Source organism: Triticum urartu, chromosome 4 (genome assembly GCF_003073215.2).
Source record: "Triticum urartu cultivar G1812 chromosome 4, Tu2.1, whole genome shotgun sequence".
NCBI lineage: Eukaryota > Viridiplantae > Streptophyta > Magnoliopsida > Poales > Poaceae > Triticum > Triticum urartu.
In genome coordinates this window covers 262,465,359-262,490,625 of record NC_053025.1, presented here as the reverse complement: position 1 = coordinate 262,490,625, position 25,267 = coordinate 262,465,359, and the positions used below count along the sequence as shown (strand labels likewise).

General features: G+C 45.6%; 1 protein-coding gene across 1 annotated transcript; it reads left to right on the top strand.

Moving 5' to 3' along the window:
* Positions 1 to 24,171, top strand: LOC125551432 (aminopeptidase P1-like). The gene is made up of 12 exons (XM_048714681.1): positions 1 to 219; positions 388 to 451; positions 8,196 to 8,335; positions 8,727 to 9,011; positions 9,145 to 9,267; positions 9,338 to 9,598; positions 10,270 to 10,356; positions 20,818 to 20,885; positions 21,628 to 21,691; positions 23,025 to 23,159; positions 23,245 to 23,325; positions 23,974 to 24,171. Exons 1-12 carry the CDS (start codon positions 106 to 108, stop codon positions 24,154 to 24,156), a joined length of 1,605 nt encoding a protein of 534 aa, XP_048570638.1. The 5' UTR covers positions 1 to 105; the 3' UTR covers positions 24,157 to 24,171.
* The last annotated feature ends 1,096 nt before the right edge of the window (positions 24,172 to 25,267 follow it).

Genomic DNA, 25,267 nt, shown 5'->3' with positions numbered 1-25,267 from the left:
TTAATAAAACTTCATGAACAAATACTAGTCAATTTCCTCCGCGAACGCATCGCATCCTAAGCGACCAAACACACACCCGACCACGTGACGGAGAAGTTGAGGATAATGACGTCCTCGTCGGCGGCGAGGAACCAGCACCTGGATGAGCTCCGCGCGCTCATGGCGTCGCACTCGCCGCCGATCCACGCGCTCCTCATCCCCTCCGAGGATGCCCACCAGGTTGTTGCTCCTGCCGCCCGCGCCGATCGGAACCGATCAGGGTAGATCAGATCCTGTCGGGCTCGACTGCGCCGAGTTTAGGGTTTTGTGATCTCTTCTGCTTTACTGGTTCGTTCCTCTGCTCGATGGTTGAGAATTGGTTTGCTCATCTGGTTCGTGTTCGTGCAGAGCGAGTACGTGTCGGAGCGGGACAAGCGGCGGCAATTCATCTCCGGGTTCACTGGGAGCGCTGGTAAGTGTTAATCCATCCGTCTTCTTAGCTCTTAGTCGATCGCTCCTTTGCCAATTGCAACGAGTTCAGGTCGACAACACCGCCTATTAGTTGATAATACTAGGTTTGTGCTGTTGTAGGCTTGTAGCAACTTGTTTTGCCACTTGTGTGCTACAGCAATTGCAAGCGGCAGCAGGGAGGTTTTCAAAGTAGCTAAGATAGCATTGTCATTGTGAGCTCCCTTATTGATCTACTTTACCACGCCATGAAAAGGGGAACTCGAGCTAGGGATTTGAATTGAGATGGAGGAATTCCTCCCAACCACCCACACCTCTATCCATTGCCGAAGCCGCTCAAATCCCCGCCATCTCACATGCAACGCATACAACGGCTATAAGTACTCTAGCGAACCCAGCTTGGGCCGTCAAGCCACTGCGGTGTCTTATTCGGCCTGGTGGACTTGGGCCGGCCATTTTCCTCTGTGGACGAGTTGTCGACAATAGCTGGAACATCAACAGTAGCTTCAGTGGCGTCGTTGTACTTGCCGTCAGGTACAGAAGGAGCGTTGACATCCCCCCTTCCTTGAGATGAGGCTTGTCCCCAAGCCGGAGCACACGGAAATTGCTGCTTCAAGGACTCCAAATCTTCCCAGGTGGCGTCATCCGTAGAAGAGTCACTCCAGAGGATTAGCCCTTGTGCCACAGTACGATGACCAGAGCGGCGAACTCTTTTCTGAAGAAATTTGACAGGAACTACAAGTTAGTGAAAGAAGATGCAAGACTGTCTTGACCTCATGGAGCGGTTTGACAAAACGTTTCAGCTGAGAAACGTGGAACACCAGATATATTTTACTGGTCTCCGGCAACTCCAATCGATATGCCACCTCTCCAATACGCTCCAGAATTTTGTATGGACCATAGAACTTGAAGGCTAGTTTGTGATTAGCTCTACTGCACATACGGTTGTAATTTGAGGATCATGGCAAAACGTTTCAGCTGAGAAACGTGGAACACCAGATGTATTTTACTGGTCTCCGGCAACTCCAAGCGATATGCCACCTCTCCAATACGCTCCAGAATTTTGTATGGACCATAGAACTTGAAGGCTAGTTTGTGATTAGCTCTACTGCACATACGGTTGTAATTTGAGGATCATGGCAAAACGTTTCAGCTGAGAAACGTGGAACACCAGATGTATTTTACTGGTCTCCGGCAACTCCAAGCGATATGCCACCTCTCCAATACGCTCCAGAATTTTGTATGGACCATAGAACTTGAAGGCTAGTTTGTGATTAGCTCTACTGCACATACGGTTGTAATTTGAGGAACACAAGATCGCCTGGAGCAAAAAGACGTTCAGTGCGGTGCTTGTCAGCATGGTGTTTCATTCGCTGTTGGGTCTGCAGAAGATGCTGTCGGACAGAATCATGAACCACCTGACGTTCATCCAACCAAAGCTGTATGTCCATTGGCGCCATCGTATCCGAGGTTGGAATCCCAAAACATTTTGGTGAGTAACCATAAAGAACTTCGAATGGTGATTTGCCCACGGCCGAGTGCCAGTTGGTATTGTGCCAGAATTCACATAAGGAGAGCCACTTTTTCCATCTAGTGGGGTGAGCACTGATAAAGTAACGCAAGTACCCCTTCACCTGCCGGTTCATCCTCTCAGTCTGACCATCAGTAGCAGGTTGATAAGCAGAACCCATATTAAGAGTAGCTCCGGTACAAGCAACCAAGGTTCTCTAAAAGATACTAGTGAACACAGGATCTCTGTCAGAAACTATAACAGCAGGCATGCCATGGAGTTTGTACACATTTTCCAGGAACGGTTCAGCAACAGACTGAGTAGTGTAGGGGTGCTTGAGAGCTATAAAATGGCCATACTTAGTGAACTTATCAATTACCACCAGGATGCAGTCAAACTGGTAAGAAGATGGCAGACCAGGAATGAAATCCATAGTAACAGTGTCCCATGCCTTCTTAGGAACTAGTAAGGGAGAAAGCAAACCAGGATGGTTCACTCTCTGGTTTAGCCTGCTGACAAATCAAACAAGACTGCACTTGAGCTTTAGTAAAAGATTTCATCCCTTGCCATTTAAACAGTGATTTAATTCTCTTATAAGTAACAGGGAAACCTGAATGTCCTCCCACTGGACTAGCATGAAAAGCAGAGAAAAATTTCAAGTGCAATTCAGGATGCTGGCCAATCTAGATACTCTCTCCATTTACTTATACAAGGCCACTATGAAATATACATTTTGCATCTATACAAGGCCACCAACAGTAATCGAGTCAAAAATTAATGATGTTTTCTTGTACTAGCAACTTTTTAATACTTGCATGTGTGCAGTCATAATTACACCCAGTTAGTTCCTTCACTCAATTTTCTTGCATGCATGCGATGTATTAATGACCCCAGTAAACGAAAAGAAAAGCTAGCTTGCAAAACATGTATTCAATTTTACCTTGGTATCTGTAATTTGAGTTTGTGGCCTTGTATATAAAAATGGAGGGAGTACATGCTTTGTACCTAATCACACCATTGATAAGTTGATAATGAGGTTTATCAGCTGGTTGTATTGAGAGTTATTGTAAAAGCTCAATTGCTTTGTCATCATGTGCATGACTAGCCACAACTTCCTCCAACCGGGTAGGTTGTGAACTAGAGATGTGGAAAACCTGGGAGTTGGCAGGTCTCCTTGTCGGATTACGGGTTCCGGCAAACCCTTAGAGGTTCGAACTCTGGGGTGCGCACGAAGAACACTCTCTCCCCGACTCGCTCGCTCAACGATTTCACGGCCTAGCTCGACGAACCCAAAGAACAAGAGAAACGGGGGTTTATACTGGTTCGAGCCACCTTGCGGTGTAATACCCTACTCCAGTTTGTGGGTGGATTGCCTCGAGGGGCTGAGGATGAACTAGTACAGTGAATGGACAGCCTCAGGAGGTGAGGTGTTCTTGAGCTCGATGAGCTGGTGAGTGTAAGGGTGGCCTGAGTGATCCGTCTCCTACTACGGTGGTGGCTAGGTCCTATTTATAGTGGCCTTGGTCCTCTTCCCAAATGTTTAGGCGGGAAGGGATCCCACAACGGCCAAGTTTGAAGAGGAACAACTAGTACAAGCTATCCTGACAAAAGTAGTCTTCGTCTGCAAAAGGCTCTGGTGGTGACGCTGCTGTGGGCTCCGCGATGACCTTCGTCCTGCCGTCCTGCTGGTCTTGGTCTTGTTGCACCGATATGAAAACCTTTGCCTGATGCCTCGGGACTCCTCGCCTGCGCTTGCCTCCTTAGCACCAAAGAGGAAACTGGTACACTACGCCCGCTGGCGCCCGCCTGGCCTTGGTCGTCATGGCTCACGTCACGCGAACCTCGCGAGGTGCCCCTTGCATAGATATCTTCGCTCCTCAGGAGCCAGCCTAGCGAGGCTGCCCCAGGGAGGTCTTGGTGTCGTCCGCCTCACGAGGCTTGGCCTCCTCGCGAGGGTCTTGAGTTGTCGCTGTCGAAGCTGGGCCGTATCGGGCAGTTGATGGAGCCACGCTCCGGGCCGCAGGCAGGCAAGTCTGGGTACCCCGTTCCGAGAACACCGACACTCCTGGATAAGGCATCTGCAGCAGAATTATCAGTACCCTTATAAGTGATCTGATAGTCCAGCCCCATCATTTTAGTGAGAGCTTTTTGTTGCCATACAATGTGCAGTCTTTGGTCTTGTAAATGTACCAGGCTCTTCCGATCAGTTCTGATTAGAAACTCCTGATTTTGGAGATAAGGTCTCCATTGTTCCACAGCTAGTAATATGGCCATATCTTACACAGATAAAGCTCCGTTCTGAGGACTCAGTAAAGACATAAGCTAATGGGTGACCATCTTGCATAAGAACAGCCCCAATACCACTGTCACAAGCATCCATTTCCACCACAAACTGTTTATCAAACTGAGGTAAAGCAAGGACAGGAGCCTGAATCAATGCAAGTTTCAGTGTTTGGAAAGCTTCTTCAGTAACAGCAGACCAAATAAAGGGCACCCCCTTCCTTAGCAATTCAATAAGAGGCTTACTAATAAGACCATGATGTTTAATAAACTTTCTGTAGTAACCACTTAACCCTAGAAACCCTCTGACATCCTTGACATTTGTAGGAGTGGGCCATTGTTTCACTGCTTCTACTTTACCAGGATTAGTAGATACACCTTCAGAACTGATAACATGCCCCAGATATGCTATCTTGTTTTGAGCAAATGCACATTTAGATAACTTGACTTGCCATTGATCTGCTTTCAACATCTGCAAAACTTCCCTGACATGTTTAACATGCTCTTCCAATGTCTTGCTGAAAACTAAGATACCATCAAAGAAAACCAAGGCACTTTTCCTATTGACAGGAGAAAGTGTAGTATTCATAGCTCCCTGAAATGTACTAGGACCACCTGTCACTCCAAAAGCCATAACCACAAACTCATAATGCCCATTATGTGTCTGAAATGCTGTCTTATACTCTTCCCCAGGAGCCAATCTGATCTGATGATAACCAACTCTAAGGTCCAGTTTAGAAAACCAAGCAGCTCCAGCTAATTCATCCAATAATTCATCAATCACAGGCAATGGATATTTTCCTTCAACAGTAATGGCATTAAGCAATCTATAATCAATCACCAATCTCCATTCACCACCTTTTTTCTTAACTAACAAAACTGGAGAAGAAAAGGGGCTTGTGTTGGGTCTTATCATACCAGATTTCAGCAGTTCTGCAATTTGCTTTTCCAGTTCATCCTTCAGATGAGGCACTATTCTGTATGGTCTTTTTGTAACAGGTCTTGCTCCAGGAATCAAAGGTATAGTGTGATCACAGGACCTTCTAGGTGGTAATTCAGTAGGAGGGGCAAAGACAGACTCAAATTCATCTAAAAACAACTTGAATCTCAGGAAGTGTTGGCTGATGTTCTTCCAACTGAATTGTGGATACAAAAACACAAGTGAGAGCACATTCTTCTGACAAAAGCCCCTGCAAAGTTACAGTGTTGCCATGCCACTGAAAGGACATCCATCTCTGGACCCAATCTATATACATAGGGCTGTGCTGGGCCCAACCAATCCAGTCCTAAGATACCATCATAAGTATGTAAATGGAAGCAGCCTAAGGTCGGAAGTAAATGTGTGACCATTACAAGTCCATTCACAAGCAGGAAGAAACTGTATGCACTTGAGAACTGAACCACCAGCAACAGTAACTGAAACAGGTCTAGTAACAGTAATGCCTTGCAACATATGAAACTTACTGTCCAGACAGGAGTGAGTACTCCCCGAGTCCACTAAGAAGATCAGATCATGCCCTTGCACACAAATTTCCAACTGAAACACTGGAGCTTCAGGTTCCTTGCCCACAGCTGCAGCTGACAACTTCATACTATGCACAGACGTAACAGACTGATAATCAGTGTCAGACGATTCAGATTCATCCCCTGCAACAGATTGGAGTTGCTCAATCATCTCCTGGACAAAATGTAACTGCACGGTGGACTTACACACATGGTCCTTGGACCATTTCTCTCCACAAACAAAACACAACCCCTTAGACTTACTGTAATTCCTGAGAGCAGCCCATTTATCATCAGTGTGAACCGGTTTAGGAGTGTCAGTAACTCGTTGGTCTTCACCACTGTGCCCCTTAGAATAAGGAGAACAAGTAGTTGCTACAGACTTCCGTTGAGAAGCTGTGTTCATGGGTGTAAATCCTTCCCCAAGCTCTCCATGCAACAGTGCAAGTTCATACGCTGCATCGAGATCTTTTGGCTTCTGCAGTGCTACAGCAATAGGAACTCTAGGCTTCAGACCATCCAAAAATCTTGTGGTATAATGCAAAGAATTGGGTGCATCTTCATATGCAGTTAACTGATCATACAACTCGGCAAAGCGTTCCATATAATCTTCCACTGAAGTAACTTGAGCAATGCGAAATAACTTTCTGAGTAAGGTCTAATGTTGATTACGGCCAAACCTGCTATGGAGTGCCGAGCAAAATTCAGACCAACTAGCAGACGGCATTCGGCGCTGGAGGGATTTGAGCCAACGAGCAGCAGGACCCTCGAATTGAGCAGTAGTAGCCAATGCGATCCAACGATGAACGGATGTGCTCCACAACTTGAATTGATCCTCGCAACAATTTTGCCAGAGACGCGGATTATTGCCGTCAAATTTGGCATTTCCAGATGCAGAGAAAACGAAGATGGTTCAGACACATCCACATCATGAATTTCACGTGAACTGGGACGGAAATAGGGATTAGAGTCACACGCACCTCTAACCGGAGGAGACACATAGACGTTATGAGCCTTCCCCCGGAGTTCCTATTCAGAGCCAAGGGCATCGGCAGCGGTCTTACGGCGACCCAACCCAGCGGTGCGTGAAGTTGAACTCCCGTCGGCCTTGGGCGATGGTTCGGGGCACTCGGCCTTGCGGATGTCCACCCTAAACTGCTCCTGATCCAGCGCCGGCTTGTCGCGGATCCTCTCGACGCGAGCCGACATCAGCGAATCGAGCGTGGAGTTGTTCGCCTCCAGGAGCTTGCCCATGGACTGCATCAGCTGCTCACCTTGCTCTTGCAGGCGGAGATCGAGTTCGGAGTGGAGGAGATCGAAGAAGGCGCGCCCATCCGAATTGAGGCTGTCCATGGCTTGACGACGCCGGTGGTCGAGGAGGCGAGTGTTGTGGCGGTGCCGCGGGACCTCCAGATCGCTGTCTCTGATACCATATGTGAGCTCCCTTCTCGATCTACTCTACCACGCCATGAAAAGGGGAACTCGAGCTAGGGATTTGAATTCAGATAGAGGAATTCCTCCCAACCACCCACACCTCTATCCGTTTACAGGAGAACGAGTCTTGGCCAAAGCCGTTCAAATCCCTGCCATCTCACACGCAACGCATACAATGGCTATAAGTACTCTAGCGAACCCAGCTTGGGCCGTCAAGCCACTGTGGTGTCTTCTTGGGCCTGGTGGACTTGGGCCGGCCATTTTCCTATGTGGACGAATTGTCGACAAGAGCTGGAACATCAACAGTAGCTTCAGTGGCGTCGTTGTACTTGCCGTCAGGTACAGAAGGAGCGCTGACAGTCATCATGGTGAACAATTGATCGAATCCAGTATCAGCTTCGTGCTTTGTTGAGGCTTGGTTAGCTTTTATTATGCGATTAGTTGAGTTCCTGTTCGTTGCCATGGAACAACATATACTTTTTCCTCTATCTAAGCGCACCGAGCCACTTCTCCTTTTTGCAGCCGTGATGAATCCGTCATCACGTTCTCCAGTTGTGCACCGGCCCCTTCCCCTTGCATACTATCTACACTTGCCGTCTTCTCCCTTAAATCCCATAGAGGATGCCCTTTCCATCATGTCGATCTCTCTGACATCATCTCCTCCTGTCACCGTCATTTACCACCAATCCCATTATTGTTTCCTCGGATAGCAGGTTGGGGCTGTGGAGCTTCCACCTGTATGAGATGAACACCAGATGGCATGGCACATCGACGCTCGCCCCCATCAATTCTGTCATAAAGAGTATGGGTAGGGCTAGCTATATATCCGTGTGTTGCTATGGATTAAAATTTTGGATTTTCTCGTTTCATCATAAAGGACTTTATTGATTTGAATTATTATGTTGGTATGGATATATGAAAGTGTGGGTGTTGCAACATGCCGAGCCTGATATTCATTATTTCCTTTTACTTAGTTGTCATGAGTCTTATTTGGTTCGTATCCTCAATTCCTATAATACAGGGTTGGCCCTTATCACTACAAAGGAGGCATTATTATGGACGGATGGACGATACTTCTTGCAGGCCACAAATCAACTTAGCGATCGGTGGAGACTCATGCGCATGGGAGAAGACCCACCAGTCGAAGTCTGGATAGCTGATGTAAGTATTGACCACCTTCCCTTGCACATTTTTGGTTCAATTTTCTAATCTACCACACAGAACTTGTACAAATGACGAGGAACCTACTATGCTGTCCGTTTTGAGTTCTGCCACAATTTCAGTGATGTGAATCTGCAAATGTGGTTTTCTTGTACACCATAGCAAGGTTATCTCCTCAGAGTTCTGTCTTCATAGATATAAGCGTTGAGCTTCAGCATTTAAGGAAACACACCAATCAATCTGTAATTGAAACTGCTTGTTATTTCTTCAAGAGTTGTGGAATATGTCAAAATTGTGAACGCCTTAACTTCATTGCCATTTCATCATCTGTTAATTGAATACTCTTCTCTCTAATTTAATTTGTAAAAACTAAATCCACTGTTGTTCTCAGAATCTCTCGGATGAAGCGGTTATTGGAATTGATTCATGGTGCATCTCTGTGGATTCTGCTCAGAGATATGAGCAAGCATTTTTAAAGAAGAATCAGATGTTGTTTCAGCTTTCCTCTGACCTCGTTGATGAAGTTTGGAAAGATCGTCCTCCGAATGATGCTACACCTGTAATTGTGCACCCTGTAGAATTTGCTGGGTGTAGTGTAGCACAAAAGATGAAGCAGTTAAGAGAAAAGTTACAACATGAAAAGGCTAGTGGCATTATAATTACTGCCCTTGATGAGGTACAGTTAATTGATTTGCATCTCGGTTTCACTCATTCCGTACGGTCTATTAAATTGAATCTGTTCTATTTTCTCAAATGTTATAGGATTTATGATCATTTTAATTTCCTCTTCATATAAATCCCCATTTTAGGTTGCTTGGTTGTACAATGTTCGGGGAAATGATGTGCATTACAGCCCAGTGGTTCATTCTTATGCTATTGTAACCCTGCATGGTGCCTTCTTTTATGTGGATAAGAGAAAAGTAACAACTGAGGTCAGTGAGTAAACTGAATATTTAAAATTTGCAATTTTTCCATTGTGGCGTTAATGGTGATCTGGTGCAGGTTAAGAATTACATGTCTGAAAGTGGTATTGATATCAGAGAGTATGATATGGTTCAGCTGGATGTGAGCTTGCTTGCATCTGGACAGCTAAAAGGTTCTGCAGTTAATGGTAGCTTGCACATGGAAAAGGATATCAACGTGGCGGAACATTCCAAAATCTGGATTGATTCAAATTCGTGTTGCCTTGCACTCTACTCAAAGCTTAGACCAGATCAAGCTTTGATGCTGCAATCACCCATTGCTCTACCAAAGGCTGTCAAGGTTTTTTCTTTTCTTTTGTATGCATGTGTGTTTAATAGAAATTTGTGTGCATGCAATCACCTTTAGCCTTTCCAGTAGACTGCAATCACCTTTAGCTTTTCCAATGGACTATGACATACATACCATCTTTTTTTAAACTCCCCTAAATCTAGTACTGTTAAGAAAATTTATGCTTCATGATCAAGCATGAGACCTTGATACTTGCATGTGCCTAAATTGTGCTCGATAAATGAGCTCAGTAATTTCTAGGAGCACCAAGAGGATGCATTGAAAAAAAGAGAAGTGTTAACATTGAGTCACTCAAATGAGTTAAATTGGTATCAGCTATCAAGATAATGAAGTGTTAAAAACAGGTTTTGCCATAATTGTGTGTACTGATCATATCCCTTTTGATTGTGAACATATATTATCACATTAAACAAATGTTTCATGTTAGAAGTATATCCTGTAACTATTATGCAGAATACAGATATAATAGTTTGCACGCTAAAAGTGTATCTTGTTCAAGCAATATTATTTTTTCTTATTTCACTTTGTATTTTTGCATAAGCACATAGTGTGCATTTCAGTTAGTACGTACGGGTATGCAAGATAAGCTATATGACCTCGCAAGTTTAATCATTTAGTATTTTTTTTGCCTAAACATTTTAAATTTGGTAATGATGATATAGAATCCCATGGAGCTGACTGGTTTGAGGAAGGCACACATTCGAGATGGCGCAGCTGTTGTGCAATACCTGGCCTGGCTGGATAATCAGGTCAGTTAATTAGACTTTTTACTTGTAAATGCCCTGTGACTTAAAACATGGCATAACCCTACCGCTTCCTAGGATCTGACATCTAGGGTTTTAAGCCGCCTTCCCTTGCCGCCATGCATGGGAACTCCAGCAAGAGATCCTAGTGATGCGGTTGCCCCGCTTCACGCCCCCATCCTGCAGTTTCTACCATTTTCACAGCCCAAATCTCTTCTAACCGGGCTAAACGGCCGCGGCTGCTACCCTCCATGCCCTTTCTGATACCACAGGCCGTCACATCACCTCCTTTGGCTGAGCGGCCTTGACAATGTGGCTGCACATAACCCGACCTGGTCGATCTCATCCTTGCCCTTGAGGACCATGCACTTGCTGGTTTTCGTGGTTCTCGTCCGAGCCTACTAGCCTAGTTCTCTGCTCTGGCGTGCTCTCGGGTTTGTCCACGTTGTAAGAGAGGTGCTGTTCGTGAAGCTGCTCTTGAGGATGGGAGGTGATTTACACATCAAAAGGTGGTAGAGCTTTGCCAGCACTAGGGGAGACATATGCCTTGATGGCTCCCGTGGCTTCCCCAAGGAGCAGTAGGCTAAGTTGGGGGTTGAGAGTGAAGCGGAGACCAAGGATGTGTTTGCTTGGGATAGTTAAGGATGGGTTAGGGTCATCCCTATTTTTGGACAGGATAATCCAGTTTGGGCGTTTGTTTGGTTTGAGGGATAGAGATGGTTGGGATGAGTCAGTTGGAGTGTTGGTTGATGGATGAACATGACCAAGTGGGTTTGTGATGACCCTCTCATCTATGTGGTAAGATTACCCCTATATTTTGCTTGAACAAGGTTTTAAATCGTTTTGTGGCATCGTTATAGCTATGCCAGCTATCGTGGAAACTACTCCCCCCGTTCCCAAATATTTGTCTTTCTAGACATTTCAAATGGTTACAACATACAGATGTATGTAGACATATTTTAGAGTGTAGATTCACTCATTTTGCCTCGTATGTAGTCATTTGTTGAAATCTCTAGAAAGACAAGTATTTTGGAACGGAGGGAGTATTTACAATAGTGTTTTAAAGTAAAAGTAAAAAAATAAGCGTTTGACAAAAAACACTGACCAAGTAAGGACAAAGGAGAATCATCATTTAATAACTAATTAATGTATGGATAGATGACTATTTTCTTTCTTGGTTGTCACATCGTGAGTGCCGGTGGGAGTCGCTTTGAGGAAGTCGCCAACCGGCCGAAGCTCCAACATAAAACAACCTCCCAAGAAAGATTGGATGCTTCATTGTTAGGGTTTCTATTGTTTCATGTTATTTAGTTACATACATGGTCGTTTTGGATTAAGTTTGCGTGTACAAATGATTACAGACTATTTTTGTTCCATGCACACGTACAAGACAATACTTTAGCTATAGCTGATAGTGAGCAATACCAAATAGCGTGCTATAGAGGTCATCGTTAGGATAGTGGTACAAAGTGCCATAGCTTGGCTTTTGAACTCCCAAAAGGCTGTACTACCAATTTAAATCCTTGTGTATGAAGTCTAATCTTACAAGAAATATTGTCACAAACATATAAATTATCACAAAAATTGCATTTTGAAGAAATATCATACATGCACAAACTATTAACATCAACAACAACAACAACGAAGCCTTTAGTCCCAAACAAGTTGGGGGTAGGCTAGAGTTGAAACCCTTGTCCATGGCTAGTTCTTTGGTGATATTCCAGTCCTTCAGATCTCTCTTTGCGGACTTCTCCCATGTCAAGTTTGGTCTGTCCTGACCTCTCTTAACATTATCAGCACGCTTTAGCTGTCCGCTATGTACTAGAGCTTTCGGAGTCCTGCGTTGAATATGCCCAAACCATCAGACGATGTTGGATAAGATTCTCTTCAATCGGTGCTACCCCAACTCTATCCCGCATATCCATCATTCCGGACCTGATCCTTCCTTGTGTGGCCACACATCCATCTCAACATGCGCATCTCTACTACACTAACTGCTGAACATGTTGCCTTTTAGTCGGCCAACACTCAGTGCCATTCATCATTGCGAGTCGGCCAACACTCAGCGCCATTCAACATTGCGAGTCGAATCGCTGTGCTGTAGAACCTGCCTTTTAGCTTTTGTGGCACTTTCTTGTCACAGAGAATGCTAGAAGCTTGACGCCACTTCATCCATCCAACTTTGATTCGATGGCTCACATCTTCATTGATATCACCATCCTTCCGCAGCATTGACCCCAAATATTGAAAGGTGTCATTGTGAGGTACCACCATATGCCCATCAAGGCTAACCTCCTCCTCCTCGTGCCTAGTAGTACCCCGCACCTCATGTACTCGGTTTTAGTTCTACTATAAGCCTTAAACCTTTTGATTCCAAGATTTGTCTCCATAGCTCTAACTTTCTGTTAACCCCCGCTCGACTATCATCGACTAGCACCACATCATCTGCAAAGAGCATACAACATGGGATATCTCCTTTTATATCCCTTGTGACCTCATCCATCACCAAAGGAAAAAGATCAGGGCTCAAAGCTGAACCTTGGTGCAGTCCTATTTTAATCGGGAAGTCATCAGTGTCGCCATCACTTGTTCAAACACCACACTATCGTACATGTCCTTGATGATGGTAATGTACTTTGTCGGGACTTTGTGTTTCTCCAAGGCCCACCACATGACATTCCACAATATCTTACCGCAGGCCTTCTCCAAGTCAATGAACACCATATGCAGGTCCTTCTTTTGCTCCCTATATCTCCATAAGTTGTCATACCAAGAAAATGGCTTCCATGGTCGACCTCCCAGGCATGAAACCAAATTGATCTTTGGTCATGCTTGTCATTCTTCTTAAGCGGTGCGATGACTCTCTCCCATAGCTTCATTGTATGGCTCACCAGCTTAATTCCATGATAATTAGTACAATTCTGAACATCCCCCTTGTTCTTGAAGATTGGTACTCCCTTCGTTTCTTTTTAGTTTGCATATAAGATTTGGTCAAAGTCAAACTCTATAAAGTTTGACTAGCTTTGTAGGAAAATATATCAACATTCACACTATGAAATCAATATTATTAGATGCATGATGAAATTAGTTTTCATAATATATAACTTTTGTATTGTAGATGTTGATTTTTTTTCATAAAGGTAGTGAAACTCTACAAAGTTTGACTTTGACCAAATCTTACATGCAAACTAAAAGAAACGGGGGGAGTACTAATATACTCCGCCTCCATTCTCCTGGCATCCTGTTTGCCTGAAAAATGAGGTTGAAAAGCTTAGTTAGCCATACGTCGCTCTCTCCGAGGCCTCTCTGCACCTCAATGGGGATACAATCAGGGCCCATCGCCTTGCCTCATTTCATCCTTTTTAAAGCCTCCCTGACCTCAAACTCCTGGATTAGGCGCACAAGGCGTTGTACACGTCCTTAAAAGGATGTCATCGGAGACAACGACTATCTTATCAACCATTACATGCAAGTCTTAAGTTAAGACTATCTTATCAACCATTGTACATGTCCTTACTGGCAATCTACCAGAAGCAATCCCTCGTAAAGCTCAAATCCCACCAAGACCTCAGCCTGATTGATGCCCATGTGCACCTGATTTAGCGAAATCAGGGAAAAAGTAGTACAGGAAACAATGAATTTTGATTCACAGGAAGGTAATGAAAGCATATGTATACAATTTAGGTGCTTTCTTGCTTAGAGCATCTCCAGCAACTTCCAAAAAAACCTTCCATATAAGTGTGATTGGGGTTCTCCCCATAAATTTATTGGGTTTCACAGGGGTGCTTCTGTAGCAGATCCCCAATACAACTTTCCCTATACTTAGTATGACATATGTGCCACACCTTTCAGTGGCTTATCTCTCTCTTTCTCTCTCGTGTGCACGTGTGCACGGAAGACACCGGCACGGAAGACACTGGTGGAGCTTCGGTGATCGGCGACATGCTGGGGTGGGGGCCTGGTGCGGTAGGCTGCGGAGCTAGTGGCTTACGATGGTGGTCCGGCGGCGGTCCTGCGAGCATTGACGGTGGTCCAACGGTAATTGGCGGCGGCGCTCTGACGTGGCATGCATTGGAAAAAATATAGGGGAAGATGCATCTTCTCTTCTATATAGGGGAAGATGCATCTTCTCTTTTATATAGGGGAAGATGGGGTGTTTTTGGGTGAGATCCTAAAAATTATTGTGTTAGGGAAACTGGTGGAGCGCGTTTTCGATGTCAACTTCCCCTAATACGTGATTTTTTTGGGAATAGGGGAGCTGCTGGAGATGCTCTTATAACTTACTTTTAACTTGGACCACAGGCCCATGACTGCTACATGTTTTCCTGCTTAAAAAAATAGAAACATATTATTTAACTTTTAAGAGATGTATATTATGAATTGTTTGTGCTGCAAATACTAACAAAATGGTAATGAAAATTCAAAAAAGTATGTTGCTTATACCCAAAGAGCTATGGTTTTTGAGAATATATGTGTATTCGAGTGAGGTAATTTAATCTCACCATTCTTATGCAAGAGGTGAGCTGATCATACTTATTCCATTCTATCTCTCCAACCAAACGCTAGAATACAATGACCGATCCCTGCTCTATTGGTGGCACACTGCTAGGCATGACACACCAACACCAATGCGCAAGGGCCTGGCCTCAGCGACACTCCTCACATCCTGGATGATCTGGAAGCACAGACATTGTTTTTAAGGCGTCCTGCCTTGGACGCTTAGGCGACGCTTAGGCGATAAGGCGCCTGGGCAGCGCCTTACAAATATGCCTGCCTTAGGCGCTTAGGCGTCCGCCTTAGGCGCTTAAGCGTCGCCTAGGCGCTAGAGCGGGTGGTGCTTGCCTTAGGTCGCCTTACCGCCTTAAAAACAATGAGCACAGAAATGATTGCATCTTCGACCATGCGCGCCCGTCCGTTCAATCCCTTGTAGGCAGCATTAAGGACGAGGCCCGGCTCTGGGCCAGGGCAGGCGCCATTGGACTTAGAGTAGTCCTCCCAACAACTTGGGATGTACACTAATGACTGTTGCCTGATTGTAAACTACCTCCTCGTTCTCTAACTTTAAACCCTTCTTTTCAATGAAATGAAACGCTAGCCCCTTGGCGTTTTCTCGAAAAAAAAACCCGAACGCTAGAATGGAACTATTCTGCTCCATCTGGACAGAACCAGTCCCATTCCGCTGGAATGGAACCATGACATTACACTCCACTTGGTTCTCCAACCAAACACACCCTTAATTTGCATCTGATATGGAGCTCATGTACTTTGATGATATGGCATGCTTACCAATGATCCTGTTCAACATGTTTAGTTGGTATTTGCTATTTGCTTTTGTTAGAGTTATAATATAAGTCATGTACCCTTTTGTATTTATCCCGTTGTATAAGGGGTTTTCTGCATATGTTACACGCCTGTACATGTATATGTATCGGCCTATGGCCTCATGGGAATACAAGTTGCATATTCCTAACATGGTATTAGAGCTAGGTTAATTTTGTCTGCACGTTGCAACTCGTGCTATCGATTCCCAGCCACCTGTCTCATCTCGCTCTTGATCGAAGCCCCCGTCCTCGATCTCCTGAGTCTCCCGATCGAAGCCCCTGGCGATCGGATCGATCTCCAGCCGGCCCTCCCGATCGGATCTCCCCAGCCGGCCCTCCCGATCGGACTCTCCCCAGCTGGCCTTGCTACCCAGCCGGCCCTCCCGAGAGGCTCGATCTCCAGCTGGCCCCTCCCGATCGGATCTTCCGATCCGGCCCTCCCGAGCGGATCCCTCCCCAGCTGGCCTCGCTCCCCAGCCGGCCTCGCTCGACGCTGCTCCCAGCTGCAGTCTCGTTCCCAGCCGGCCCCAAGCGACGCAGGGCCCCTGATCTCCTGCTCCCGCTGATCTCTATTAAAAAAAATGTCTGCTGCATCGGGCTATGTTGCTGTCCCTCGTTGTCCGGTGATCTTCGATGGTACTAACTACACCGAGTTTACTGGTTTCATGTGCATTCACATGCGTGGCATCCGTCTCTGGGGTGTTCTTTCTGGCGAGGTCTGCTGTCCGCCACGTCCGGTTCATCCGGTGGCTCCTACTCCGCCGACTCCATCGGTTCTTCCTACGGATGCTAATCAGGCCGCCAAGGATGCGGCTAAGCTTGCTGCTGAGGCTGCTGCTCGTGCTTATGATGAGAGGGTTTTGGCTTATGAGGAGGCTCTTCAGACGTATCATGGTGCTCTGACTGTTTACACCCAGTGGCTTGATGATGATGCTCGTGCTGCAGCTGTTCTCACTGCTAGTGTTCTGCCTCAGTTTGCTTCTGAGTTTCTGGGTCTTCCTATTGTCTTTGAGATGTGGACTCGTCTTCGTCAGCGCTATCAGCCTTCTGGTGATGCCTTATACCTTTCTGTGGTCCGTCAGGAGCATGCTCTTCAGCAGGGTGACTCTACTGTTGATGACTTCTATGCACAGAGTTCTGCTATTTGGCGCCGGCTTGATTCTCTCCGCAGTGCTGGTTGTCGTACTTGCCCCTGTTGCCAGGCTGTCCAGGCCAATTTGGAGTTTCATCGCGTCTACGAGTTCCCGTCTCGGCTTCGTAAGGAGTTTGAGCCTCGACGTGCTCAGTTGTTTGCTCGTGGCCGTATTTCTCTCATGGAGGCGCTTTCTGAGATTCGTGCTGAGGAGACTCGCTTACGTGGTGCTGGTTTGCTGGAGGTTCCTTCTGTGCTCGCTACTCGGGCTTCTTCCACGCCACCTGCTGCACCGACCCCTTCTCGCTCGAGTGCTCCGCCGCTTTTGCCCACTCCTTCTGGAGGCTCAGGTCGCCCCCGTCCACATTGCGACTACTGCAACAATGATGGTCATATTGAGTCCCAGTGCTACACGAAGAGGAAACACCTGCGCAAGGCGCGATCATCATCTTCAGGGACTTCATCATCTACCTCGACAGCTTCCGCCATTGCTTTGACTGAGCAGGATATTATGAGACTTAAGCGTCTGCTCGCGGCTTCAGGTTCTTCCTCGACGGGTACTGCTGGTTCTGTGACTGATGCTTCCCGCATTGAGCAACCGCCCTCTACACAGACAGGTACATCCCCATGGGTTCTGGACTCTGGAGCTTCTTTTCATATGTCTTCTCATTCTTCCACTTTGTCCTCTCTTCGATTGCTGGATTCTCCTGTTCATGTCTTCACTGCTGATGGTACTCCACTTTCTGTTGCTAGTAGAGGCAATCTTTCCACTCCTTATTCTGTTCCTGATGTTGCTCATGTTCCTCGACTCACTATGAATTTGTTTTCTGCTGGTCAACTTACTGATTCTGGTTGTCGCGTCATCCTTGACGTTGACTCTTGTTCTGTCCAGGACCGTCGCACGCACACTCTGGTTGGGGCTGGCCCTCGCCGCCGTGATTCTCAGGGTCTTTGGGAGTTGGACTGGCTTCATGTTCCTTCCGCTGCCACCACCATCGCCAATTCCTTCGCTTTAGTCGCCTCCGTTACTGGTTCCTTCCAGCAGTGGCATCATCGACTTGGTCATCTGTGTGGCTCTCGGTTGTCGTCTTTAGTTCGTCGAGGTCTTCTGGGGTCTGTCTCAGGAGATGTCTCTTAAGAGTGTCAGGTTTGTCGTCTTGGCAAGCAGATTCAGTTATCATATTCACATAGTGAGTCAGTGTCTAAGCGTCCTTTCGATTTAGTACATTCTGATGTCTGGGGTCCGGCTCCTTTCGCTTCGAAAGGTGGTCATAAATATTATATTATTTTCATAGATGATTTCTCTCGTTACACATGGCTTTACTTCATGACTTCTCGTAGTGAGGTGTTGTCTATTTATAAGCGTTTTGCTGCCATGGTTCATACTCAGTTCTCTTCACCCATTCGTGTTTTTCGTGCTGACTCCGCTGGCGAGTATATCTCTAAGATGTTGCGTGGTGTTCTTGCTGAGCAAGGAACTCTCTCTCAATTCTCTTGTCCTGGTGCTCATGCTCAGAATGGTGTGGCTGAGCGAAAGCATCGACATCTTCTTGAGACGGCTCATGCATTGATGGTTGCTGCCTCTCTCCCGCCTCATTTTTGGGGTGAGGCCGTCTCCACCTCCACCTATCTTATCAACATACAGCCTTCCGCTGCTCTACAGGGTGGTGTTCCTTTCAAGCGTCTTTTTGATCGTTCTCCCGATTATTCGATGCTTCGCTTGTTTGGTTGTGTTTGCTATGTTCTACTTGCACCAAACTGACCGCTCAGTCTGTTGAGTGTGTCTTCTTAGGCTACAGTGATGAGCATAAGGGCTATCGTTGTTGGGATCCTATCGGTCGTCGGATGCGTATCTCTCGAGACGTGACTTTTGACGAGTCTCGTCCCTTCTACCCACGCACATCCTCCTTGACTGTTTCAGTGGAGGATATCTCTTTCCTCACTTTTCCTGACTCACCTATTACCCCTGTCGAGCCTGTGCCTATTCGTTCCACTCCCTCTGCTTCTCCACCTCTAGTCGATTTGCAGCCACCATCTTCCCCGGTCTCCTCACCTAGCATGTCACCGGATTCTACACCTTCATCTCCGGTGACTTCTTCGTCGCCACCCCCCGATTCTACCTTGGCGATTCCTCCTTCTATTGTTCCATCTTTTCCTTAGCATTGCACTCGTCGTTCACGACCTGTGGATGCCTCTGTGGATGAGTCGTCATCTTCCTCTCAGCCTACTTATGGCTTGCGTTCTCGTCCTCGTCAGCCTGTTGATCGCTTTGGATTTCCCACCGCTGGTGCTGCTGTTCTTGAGCCGACTTCTTATCGTCAGGCTGTTGTTCATCCTGAATGGCAGTTTGCGATGGCAGAGGAGATTGCTGCTCTTGAACGCACTGGTACCTGGGATCTTGTTTCTCTTCCTCCCGGAGTCCGTCCCATCACTTGTAAGTGGGTCTACAAGGTTAAGACTCGCTCCGATGGTTCTCTTGAGCGTCACAAAGCTCGTCTTGTGGCTCGTGGTTTTCAGCAGGAGCATGGTCGTGATTATGACGAGACTTTTGCTCCTGTGGCCCATATGACCACTGTTCGTACACTTCTGGCCGTTGCCTCTGCACGCCACTGGTCTATATCTCAGCTTGATGTTAAGAATGCCTTTCTTAATGGTGAGCTGCGTGAGGTGTACATGCAGCCACCACCTGGGTATTCTGTTCCTGATGGCATGGTATGTCGTCTTCGTCGCTCTCTCTATGGCCTTAAGCAAGCCCCCCGCGCCTGGTTCGAGCGTTTTGCCTCTGTGGTTACTGCCGATGGTTTTTCAGCAAGTGTTCATGATCCAGCATTGTTTATTCACCTTTCTTCTCGTGGTCGGACTCTTCTTCTTCTCTATGTTGATGACATGATCATCACTGGGGATGACCCCGAGTATATTGCCTTTGTAAAGGCCCGTCTTAGTGAGCAGTTTCTTATGTCTGATCTTGGACCTCTTCGCTATTTTCTTGGGATTGAAGTCTCTTCTACCTCTGATGGCTTTTTTATATCCCAGGAAAAGTATATCCAGGATCTTCTTGCTCGTGCCGCTCTTACTGACGAGCGCATTGTTGAGACTCCTATGGAGCTCAATGTTCACCTCCGTGCTACTGATGGTGATCCTCTCCCTGACCCGACGCGTTATCGCCATCTTGTTGGCAGCCTTGTCTATCTAGCTGTCACTCGTCCGGACATCTCTTATCCGGTTCATATTCTGAGTCAGTTCGTCTCTGCTCCCATATCGGTTCACTATAGTCATCTGCTTCGTGTTCTCCGATATCTTCGGGGCACGATCTCTCATCGTCTATTCTTTCCTCGCTCCAGTTCTTTACAGCTTCAGGCCTATTCGGATGCTACGTGGGCTAGTGATCCTTCAGATCGCCGTTCACTTTCTGCTTACTGTGTTTTTCTTGGTGGTTCTCTCATTGCCTGGAAGACGAAGAAACAGATTGCAGTTTCCCGTTCGAGTGCCGAGGCTGAGTTGCGAGCAATGGCTCTTTTGACGGTAGAGGTGACTTGGTTACGGTGGTTACTTCAGGATTTTGGTGTTTCTGTCACTACACCGACTCTGCTCTTATCTGACAGTACAGGTGCTATTAGCATTGTGCGCGATCCTGTGAAGCATGAGCTCACCAAGCATATTGGTGTTGATGCTTTCTATGTGCGCGCTAGTGTGCAGGATCAGGTTATTGCTCTTCAGTATGTGCCTTCCGAGTTACAGTTGGCGGATTTCCTGACGAAGGCCCAGACTAGAGCACAACATGGCTTTTATCTCTCCAAACTCAGTGTTGTTCATCCACCATGAGTTTGAGGGGGGGTGTTAGAGTTATAATATAAGTCATGTACCCTTTTGTATTTATCCCGTTGTATAAGGGGTTTTCTGCATATGTTACACGCCTGTACATGTATATATATCGGCCTATGGCCTCATGGGAATACAAGTTGCATATTCCTAACAGCTTTGATGTTAATTAATTTTGTTTTCCTCTAATCACAGATGCAAGAGAACTATGGGGCCTCTGGTTACTTCAGTGAGGCCAATGGATCACAGAAAAAAGAGCATTTGTGAGTTTACCCTTTTATTTTTGCAGTTTGTTTTTTGAGCATCCTGTGAGCTGTCTTTAGTCTAAGCTAGAGCCAAGCATTACTACACAAGGAAAACTATTATATGTTCCTAGAGTAGGCTGCTAGACATTTTATGTGGTTTTCTGGAGTGGGGATTTGCATTAGAAGTGCATGTCTTATAAGACTAAGTGGCTTTATGATAAATGAACTTACGATTCATCATTGACCAATCTTTTGTAACGGAACACCTAATTATGTCATCACGATTATGATACATAATTAGGCAGTCTTTGGAGCAAAGAGACTTAACTGGTTCATGATGATTATGGGGAGCGTAGTGTCATTTTTTCAGTAGTGGTACTGATAAAAATTGTGGTTCCTTCAAATATCTCACTCTGGCGTCTGATTGTTTTAACTGACCATGAGATCTGTTTCTACTGCAGTATTACTAGTCTGCACTTCTATTGTTGGCTTATTGTTACAACAATAACATATTGTTAGTTCTACAGGCACATTCCTTGTAGTTCCAAGTTTCAACTATCAGACTGAATTTTCTTTTTGCATCTTATTTTCCAGTACATGAAAAAGGTTCTTGCATCCATGCTACGTGACCTATTGAATGATTTATTTGCCCTACGCTCTGCATCCTAACGATAAACATATGCATATGTTTTACTGTTGTTTATTAGAGGGTCAGAGACCAGGGATTTGGTTATGTTCATCTGCTCTTTTTGTACTTCAGGGAAATAAAACTTACTGAGGTTTCTGTCAGTGATAAGCTCGAAGCCTTCCGTGCGGAGAAAGAGGTATTCTGCAGTATTTATGGAATTTACCATCCCAGCAAGTCACTTGACAGTATTCACGGAATCTGCTTAAACATAAACCACTTTTCATGATCCTATCAGCCAGTTTTACTTACTTCTTGTGTGTCCCATTATAAGTTTGTCACAACCCTAAACTGAGGCTTAAGATAAGCCCCCTAGGTGCTTTTTAGTTTTATTTGCAATTCCAATGTGGGTGTTTTTTTTTGCAGTAAATTAGTAGAGCATAGATATGCAGTTACTATGTCGAGGCATAGTAGCCTGGTTCGCAGGTCAAGGGTGTGATCCCCGTCCCGGGGTCGATCGACCCCGATCAGGGTCGGGGACGATGTCGGGTCGAGCTAGATTGATTGTCGGATCGCGACCCTGATAGATGGACGCTGACCTAGATCGATTCATGGGGAATTGATGCTTACCAGGCAATCGCACTCAATAATCTGAACTCTTCCGGCCTGCCGGAGTCCGCCCTTCCATGATCTGCTGCTAAGCTGATGGCCATTTGTGCTGTCCGCTGCCATATGCGGCGTCTCCTGTCCTGCTCCCACCATTAATACGCCGTACGCGAGCGGCGAGCCACTAGAGATTTCGATGCCGATTAGGGAAGCACGAGGCAAAAAGAATGGTGGGAAAGGCAAACAGGAGAACGTGGAGTCTGATGGGGGGAGGCTTGGAGCTTGATCCATGCCAGACTGGAGCTTTCATGATGAACCGACAAAGAGGGATTTGGGGATAGTTGTGCGACCAACGCTTCGTAGGAAAGTAATAATCACGCCATGGGCTGACTTGTGGTCCCATTTTATAATCAATTTTTATTTTTATTGTGTGAAATTTCAGACGGGATCTTTTCCCTCCCTGCAATATTGGGAAATATATCAGTGCAGATCGTAAAATTCTTTCTTTCCCTCCATGCAAAAATTGGGATCGCATGCCACGACCTGATGTATCGTACCGGGGCATTGACCCGAAAACCTTTGGATCGCGATCCACACCAATTAGCGTCCTGAAGAGGTATACCCCTTGAACCTCGTTCCGGTGGGCTGTCCACCCGCTACCCTCGACCTCGTTTCTCGACCAGGGCGACCCAGATTCCCTGCAACTATGTGTCGGGATGACATTGGTACTAATATGTAGTGTTGTGGTGTTTCTTGAAATATGTGTGTTTTTGGAACATTGTTTCTTGAAATACGTATTTTTTTGGAACATCTTTTCTTAGCATGTTTTATACAAACTTATATTTTGATACCCATTCCTTGTGGGCATTTTGCATTCAATCTCTTGATACATATCAGCTTTGACCAGTCATTATATGTTGCTGCAGCATTTTAAAGGTTTAAGTTTTCCTACGATATCATCTGTGGGGCCAAATGCAGCAATAATTCACTATTCTCCTGAGGCAAATACATGTGCAGAACTTGATGCTGATAAAATATATCTCTGTGACTCTGGGGCACAGGTTGAGTACATATCTGTCTTGAACTGCAATTTTCTGTTTGTGGATTCCATAGAATCGAATGAATTTAGTGAGGGTATACTTGCAGTATCTGGATGGCACTACAGACATTACAAGAACTGTACATTTTGGTAAACCCTCAGAGCATCAGAAATCATGCTACACAGCTGTAAGTTCTATTTTTTTTACTTGTTCTTAATATATACTCCCTCTGTCCCAAAATAAGTGTTCTAACTTTGTACTAACTCTAGTACAAAGTTGTACTAAAGTTGAGGCACTTATTTTGGGACGGAGGGGGTATAATTTATTATGAGATATGGAGTCAGCTTGTATATTTTTCGGAATATTATTTCTTCAAGCGTGGCATCAATCACGGTGTTTTCATGTGTTCTCACCTTATGAACTCTCTGTTTATGGAGTTAAAGAATTCCTTGAGCTTACAGCTTAACCTTGTTACTCAATTAGTAGTTTGATCAATGATTGTCACACTATATCCAAACACCTCACCTTGTTAGCTCAGCTACTACTACTATCGGTGCTCTGAATGCCTGTCCCATTATTCTGCTGTTAGAACACTCATGTTTATATTTCAACTAAAGGCAGTTTGATATTTGAAGTAGGCATGCTATTTTATTTACCTTATTAAGTAAAGTAATTCTGATCTTAAATACTTCACTTATGTTTGATCCATTGCCAATACCTAAGTATATGCTGTGATAACTCACATCTAGTATAATTTCCACATTAATTTTTATTTTTGGACTACTTATGTTTGACCTCATGCTGATACCAAAGTGGTGTTGAATATCGAAAATAGGTCTTGAAAGGCCACATTGCCCTAGATGCTGCTGTGTTTCCTAATGGGACCACAGGTGAGTCGTTTTTTCACTGTTCTTATGACGTGAACTCTTGTGCCTTCTCAAGAAATCTATGCATATGCATAGCACTGTGCAGGCAAAGCTTTTGTAGAGAAAATTATCTAAATATTGTAAAAGTTTGACATGTGATCAGCCATGCTTTTATTGGATTAACCTTGTGAGGCATGCATCATGTGTGGCAACAAATATTTCCATGTAAGGCCAGGTCTGAAGTAGGAGTAGGTCATATTTAGAGGACACTATCTAAAGTCCAAACAAAGTCTTGCTATCTGCACAGCATAGTTATTACAATGAAAGAATTGGGAACATGATGAAATATGTCCCGCAGCCTTTGTTGGCGAGTCCTGTCCAAGGGCTGTGGAGCGGGAGGCATAGTTGTAGTTTTCGATTACGCAGAAGCACACAAAAGTACAGAAAGTAAATTGACAGAGGAAATATGGGAAGAAATCATTACTAGTGATTCTCATCAACTGTGCGTACTATGGGTGCTCTCCTCTTTATATACCAAAAATGTGAACGGCTACCGATGCATGCTGAAGGGGGTGGGATTTGAGGGGGGAGTGTTCGCAGGTTTTCATTCACAATTCTCAGTGAGGAAGGAGCTACAGTAATAATGAAACATCGTTCGATCGCCAAAGGTAATGAATAAGGTTTAGCTAACATAGAGCTTACAACCCAACCGAAATGAGCGTATCAGTTTAGCCTAAGGAACCATATAAACAAACGGGAAACCAGGCGGAGTGAACAAGGGAGCCAATTACTCCAGCCTAGATGGCAAGCCGGCTAAGCATCTCCTCGTAGGAGAACTTCTGCTAGGATAGCATCAACATCGAGTTAGGGTGCAGGGGTGAACGCCAATGGCTCTACCATGGGTACCTCTAAGGCGCCACCATAGGAGTAGATTGTGCTCCTCTGGACAATGGAGATACCCTGCTCCAAAGTGGTTGCACAACCAGGTTCTACTCCGTCATCTCATGGAGGCAAACTATGTGCTCCAGCCTCTTGAATTGCTTTTCGAGAGCGGTCCGAAAGGGCTAGGGCACTGTGTTCTGCCATGTACTCATTTTGCAGGGTCTCGTGGAGATGGGAGTTCAAGAAAATGCATTGCCTAGGTATTCCCCTATGAGTGGTGAGGACCATCTGGGTCCCCAATCCTATCGTCCTCTAAATTCACTTGGATTCGAGGATGATCTCTAGGTCGAATGCTTGTTGGGGTAATCTACCCCATTATGG

Coding starts and splice junctions, on each gene's coding strand:
- LOC125551432 (XM_048714681.1), top strand. CDS start 106: ATGACGTCCTCGTCGGCGGCGAGGAACCAGCACCTGGATGAGCTCCGC. Junction 9,599..10,269: donor CTCTACCAAAGGCTGTCAAG/GTTTTTTCTTTT, acceptor ATGATGATATAG/AATCCCATGGAGCTGACTGG. Junction 23,326..23,973: donor AGAAATCATGCTACACAGCT/GTAAGTTCTATT, acceptor TATCGAAAATAG/GTCTTGAAAGGCCACATTGC.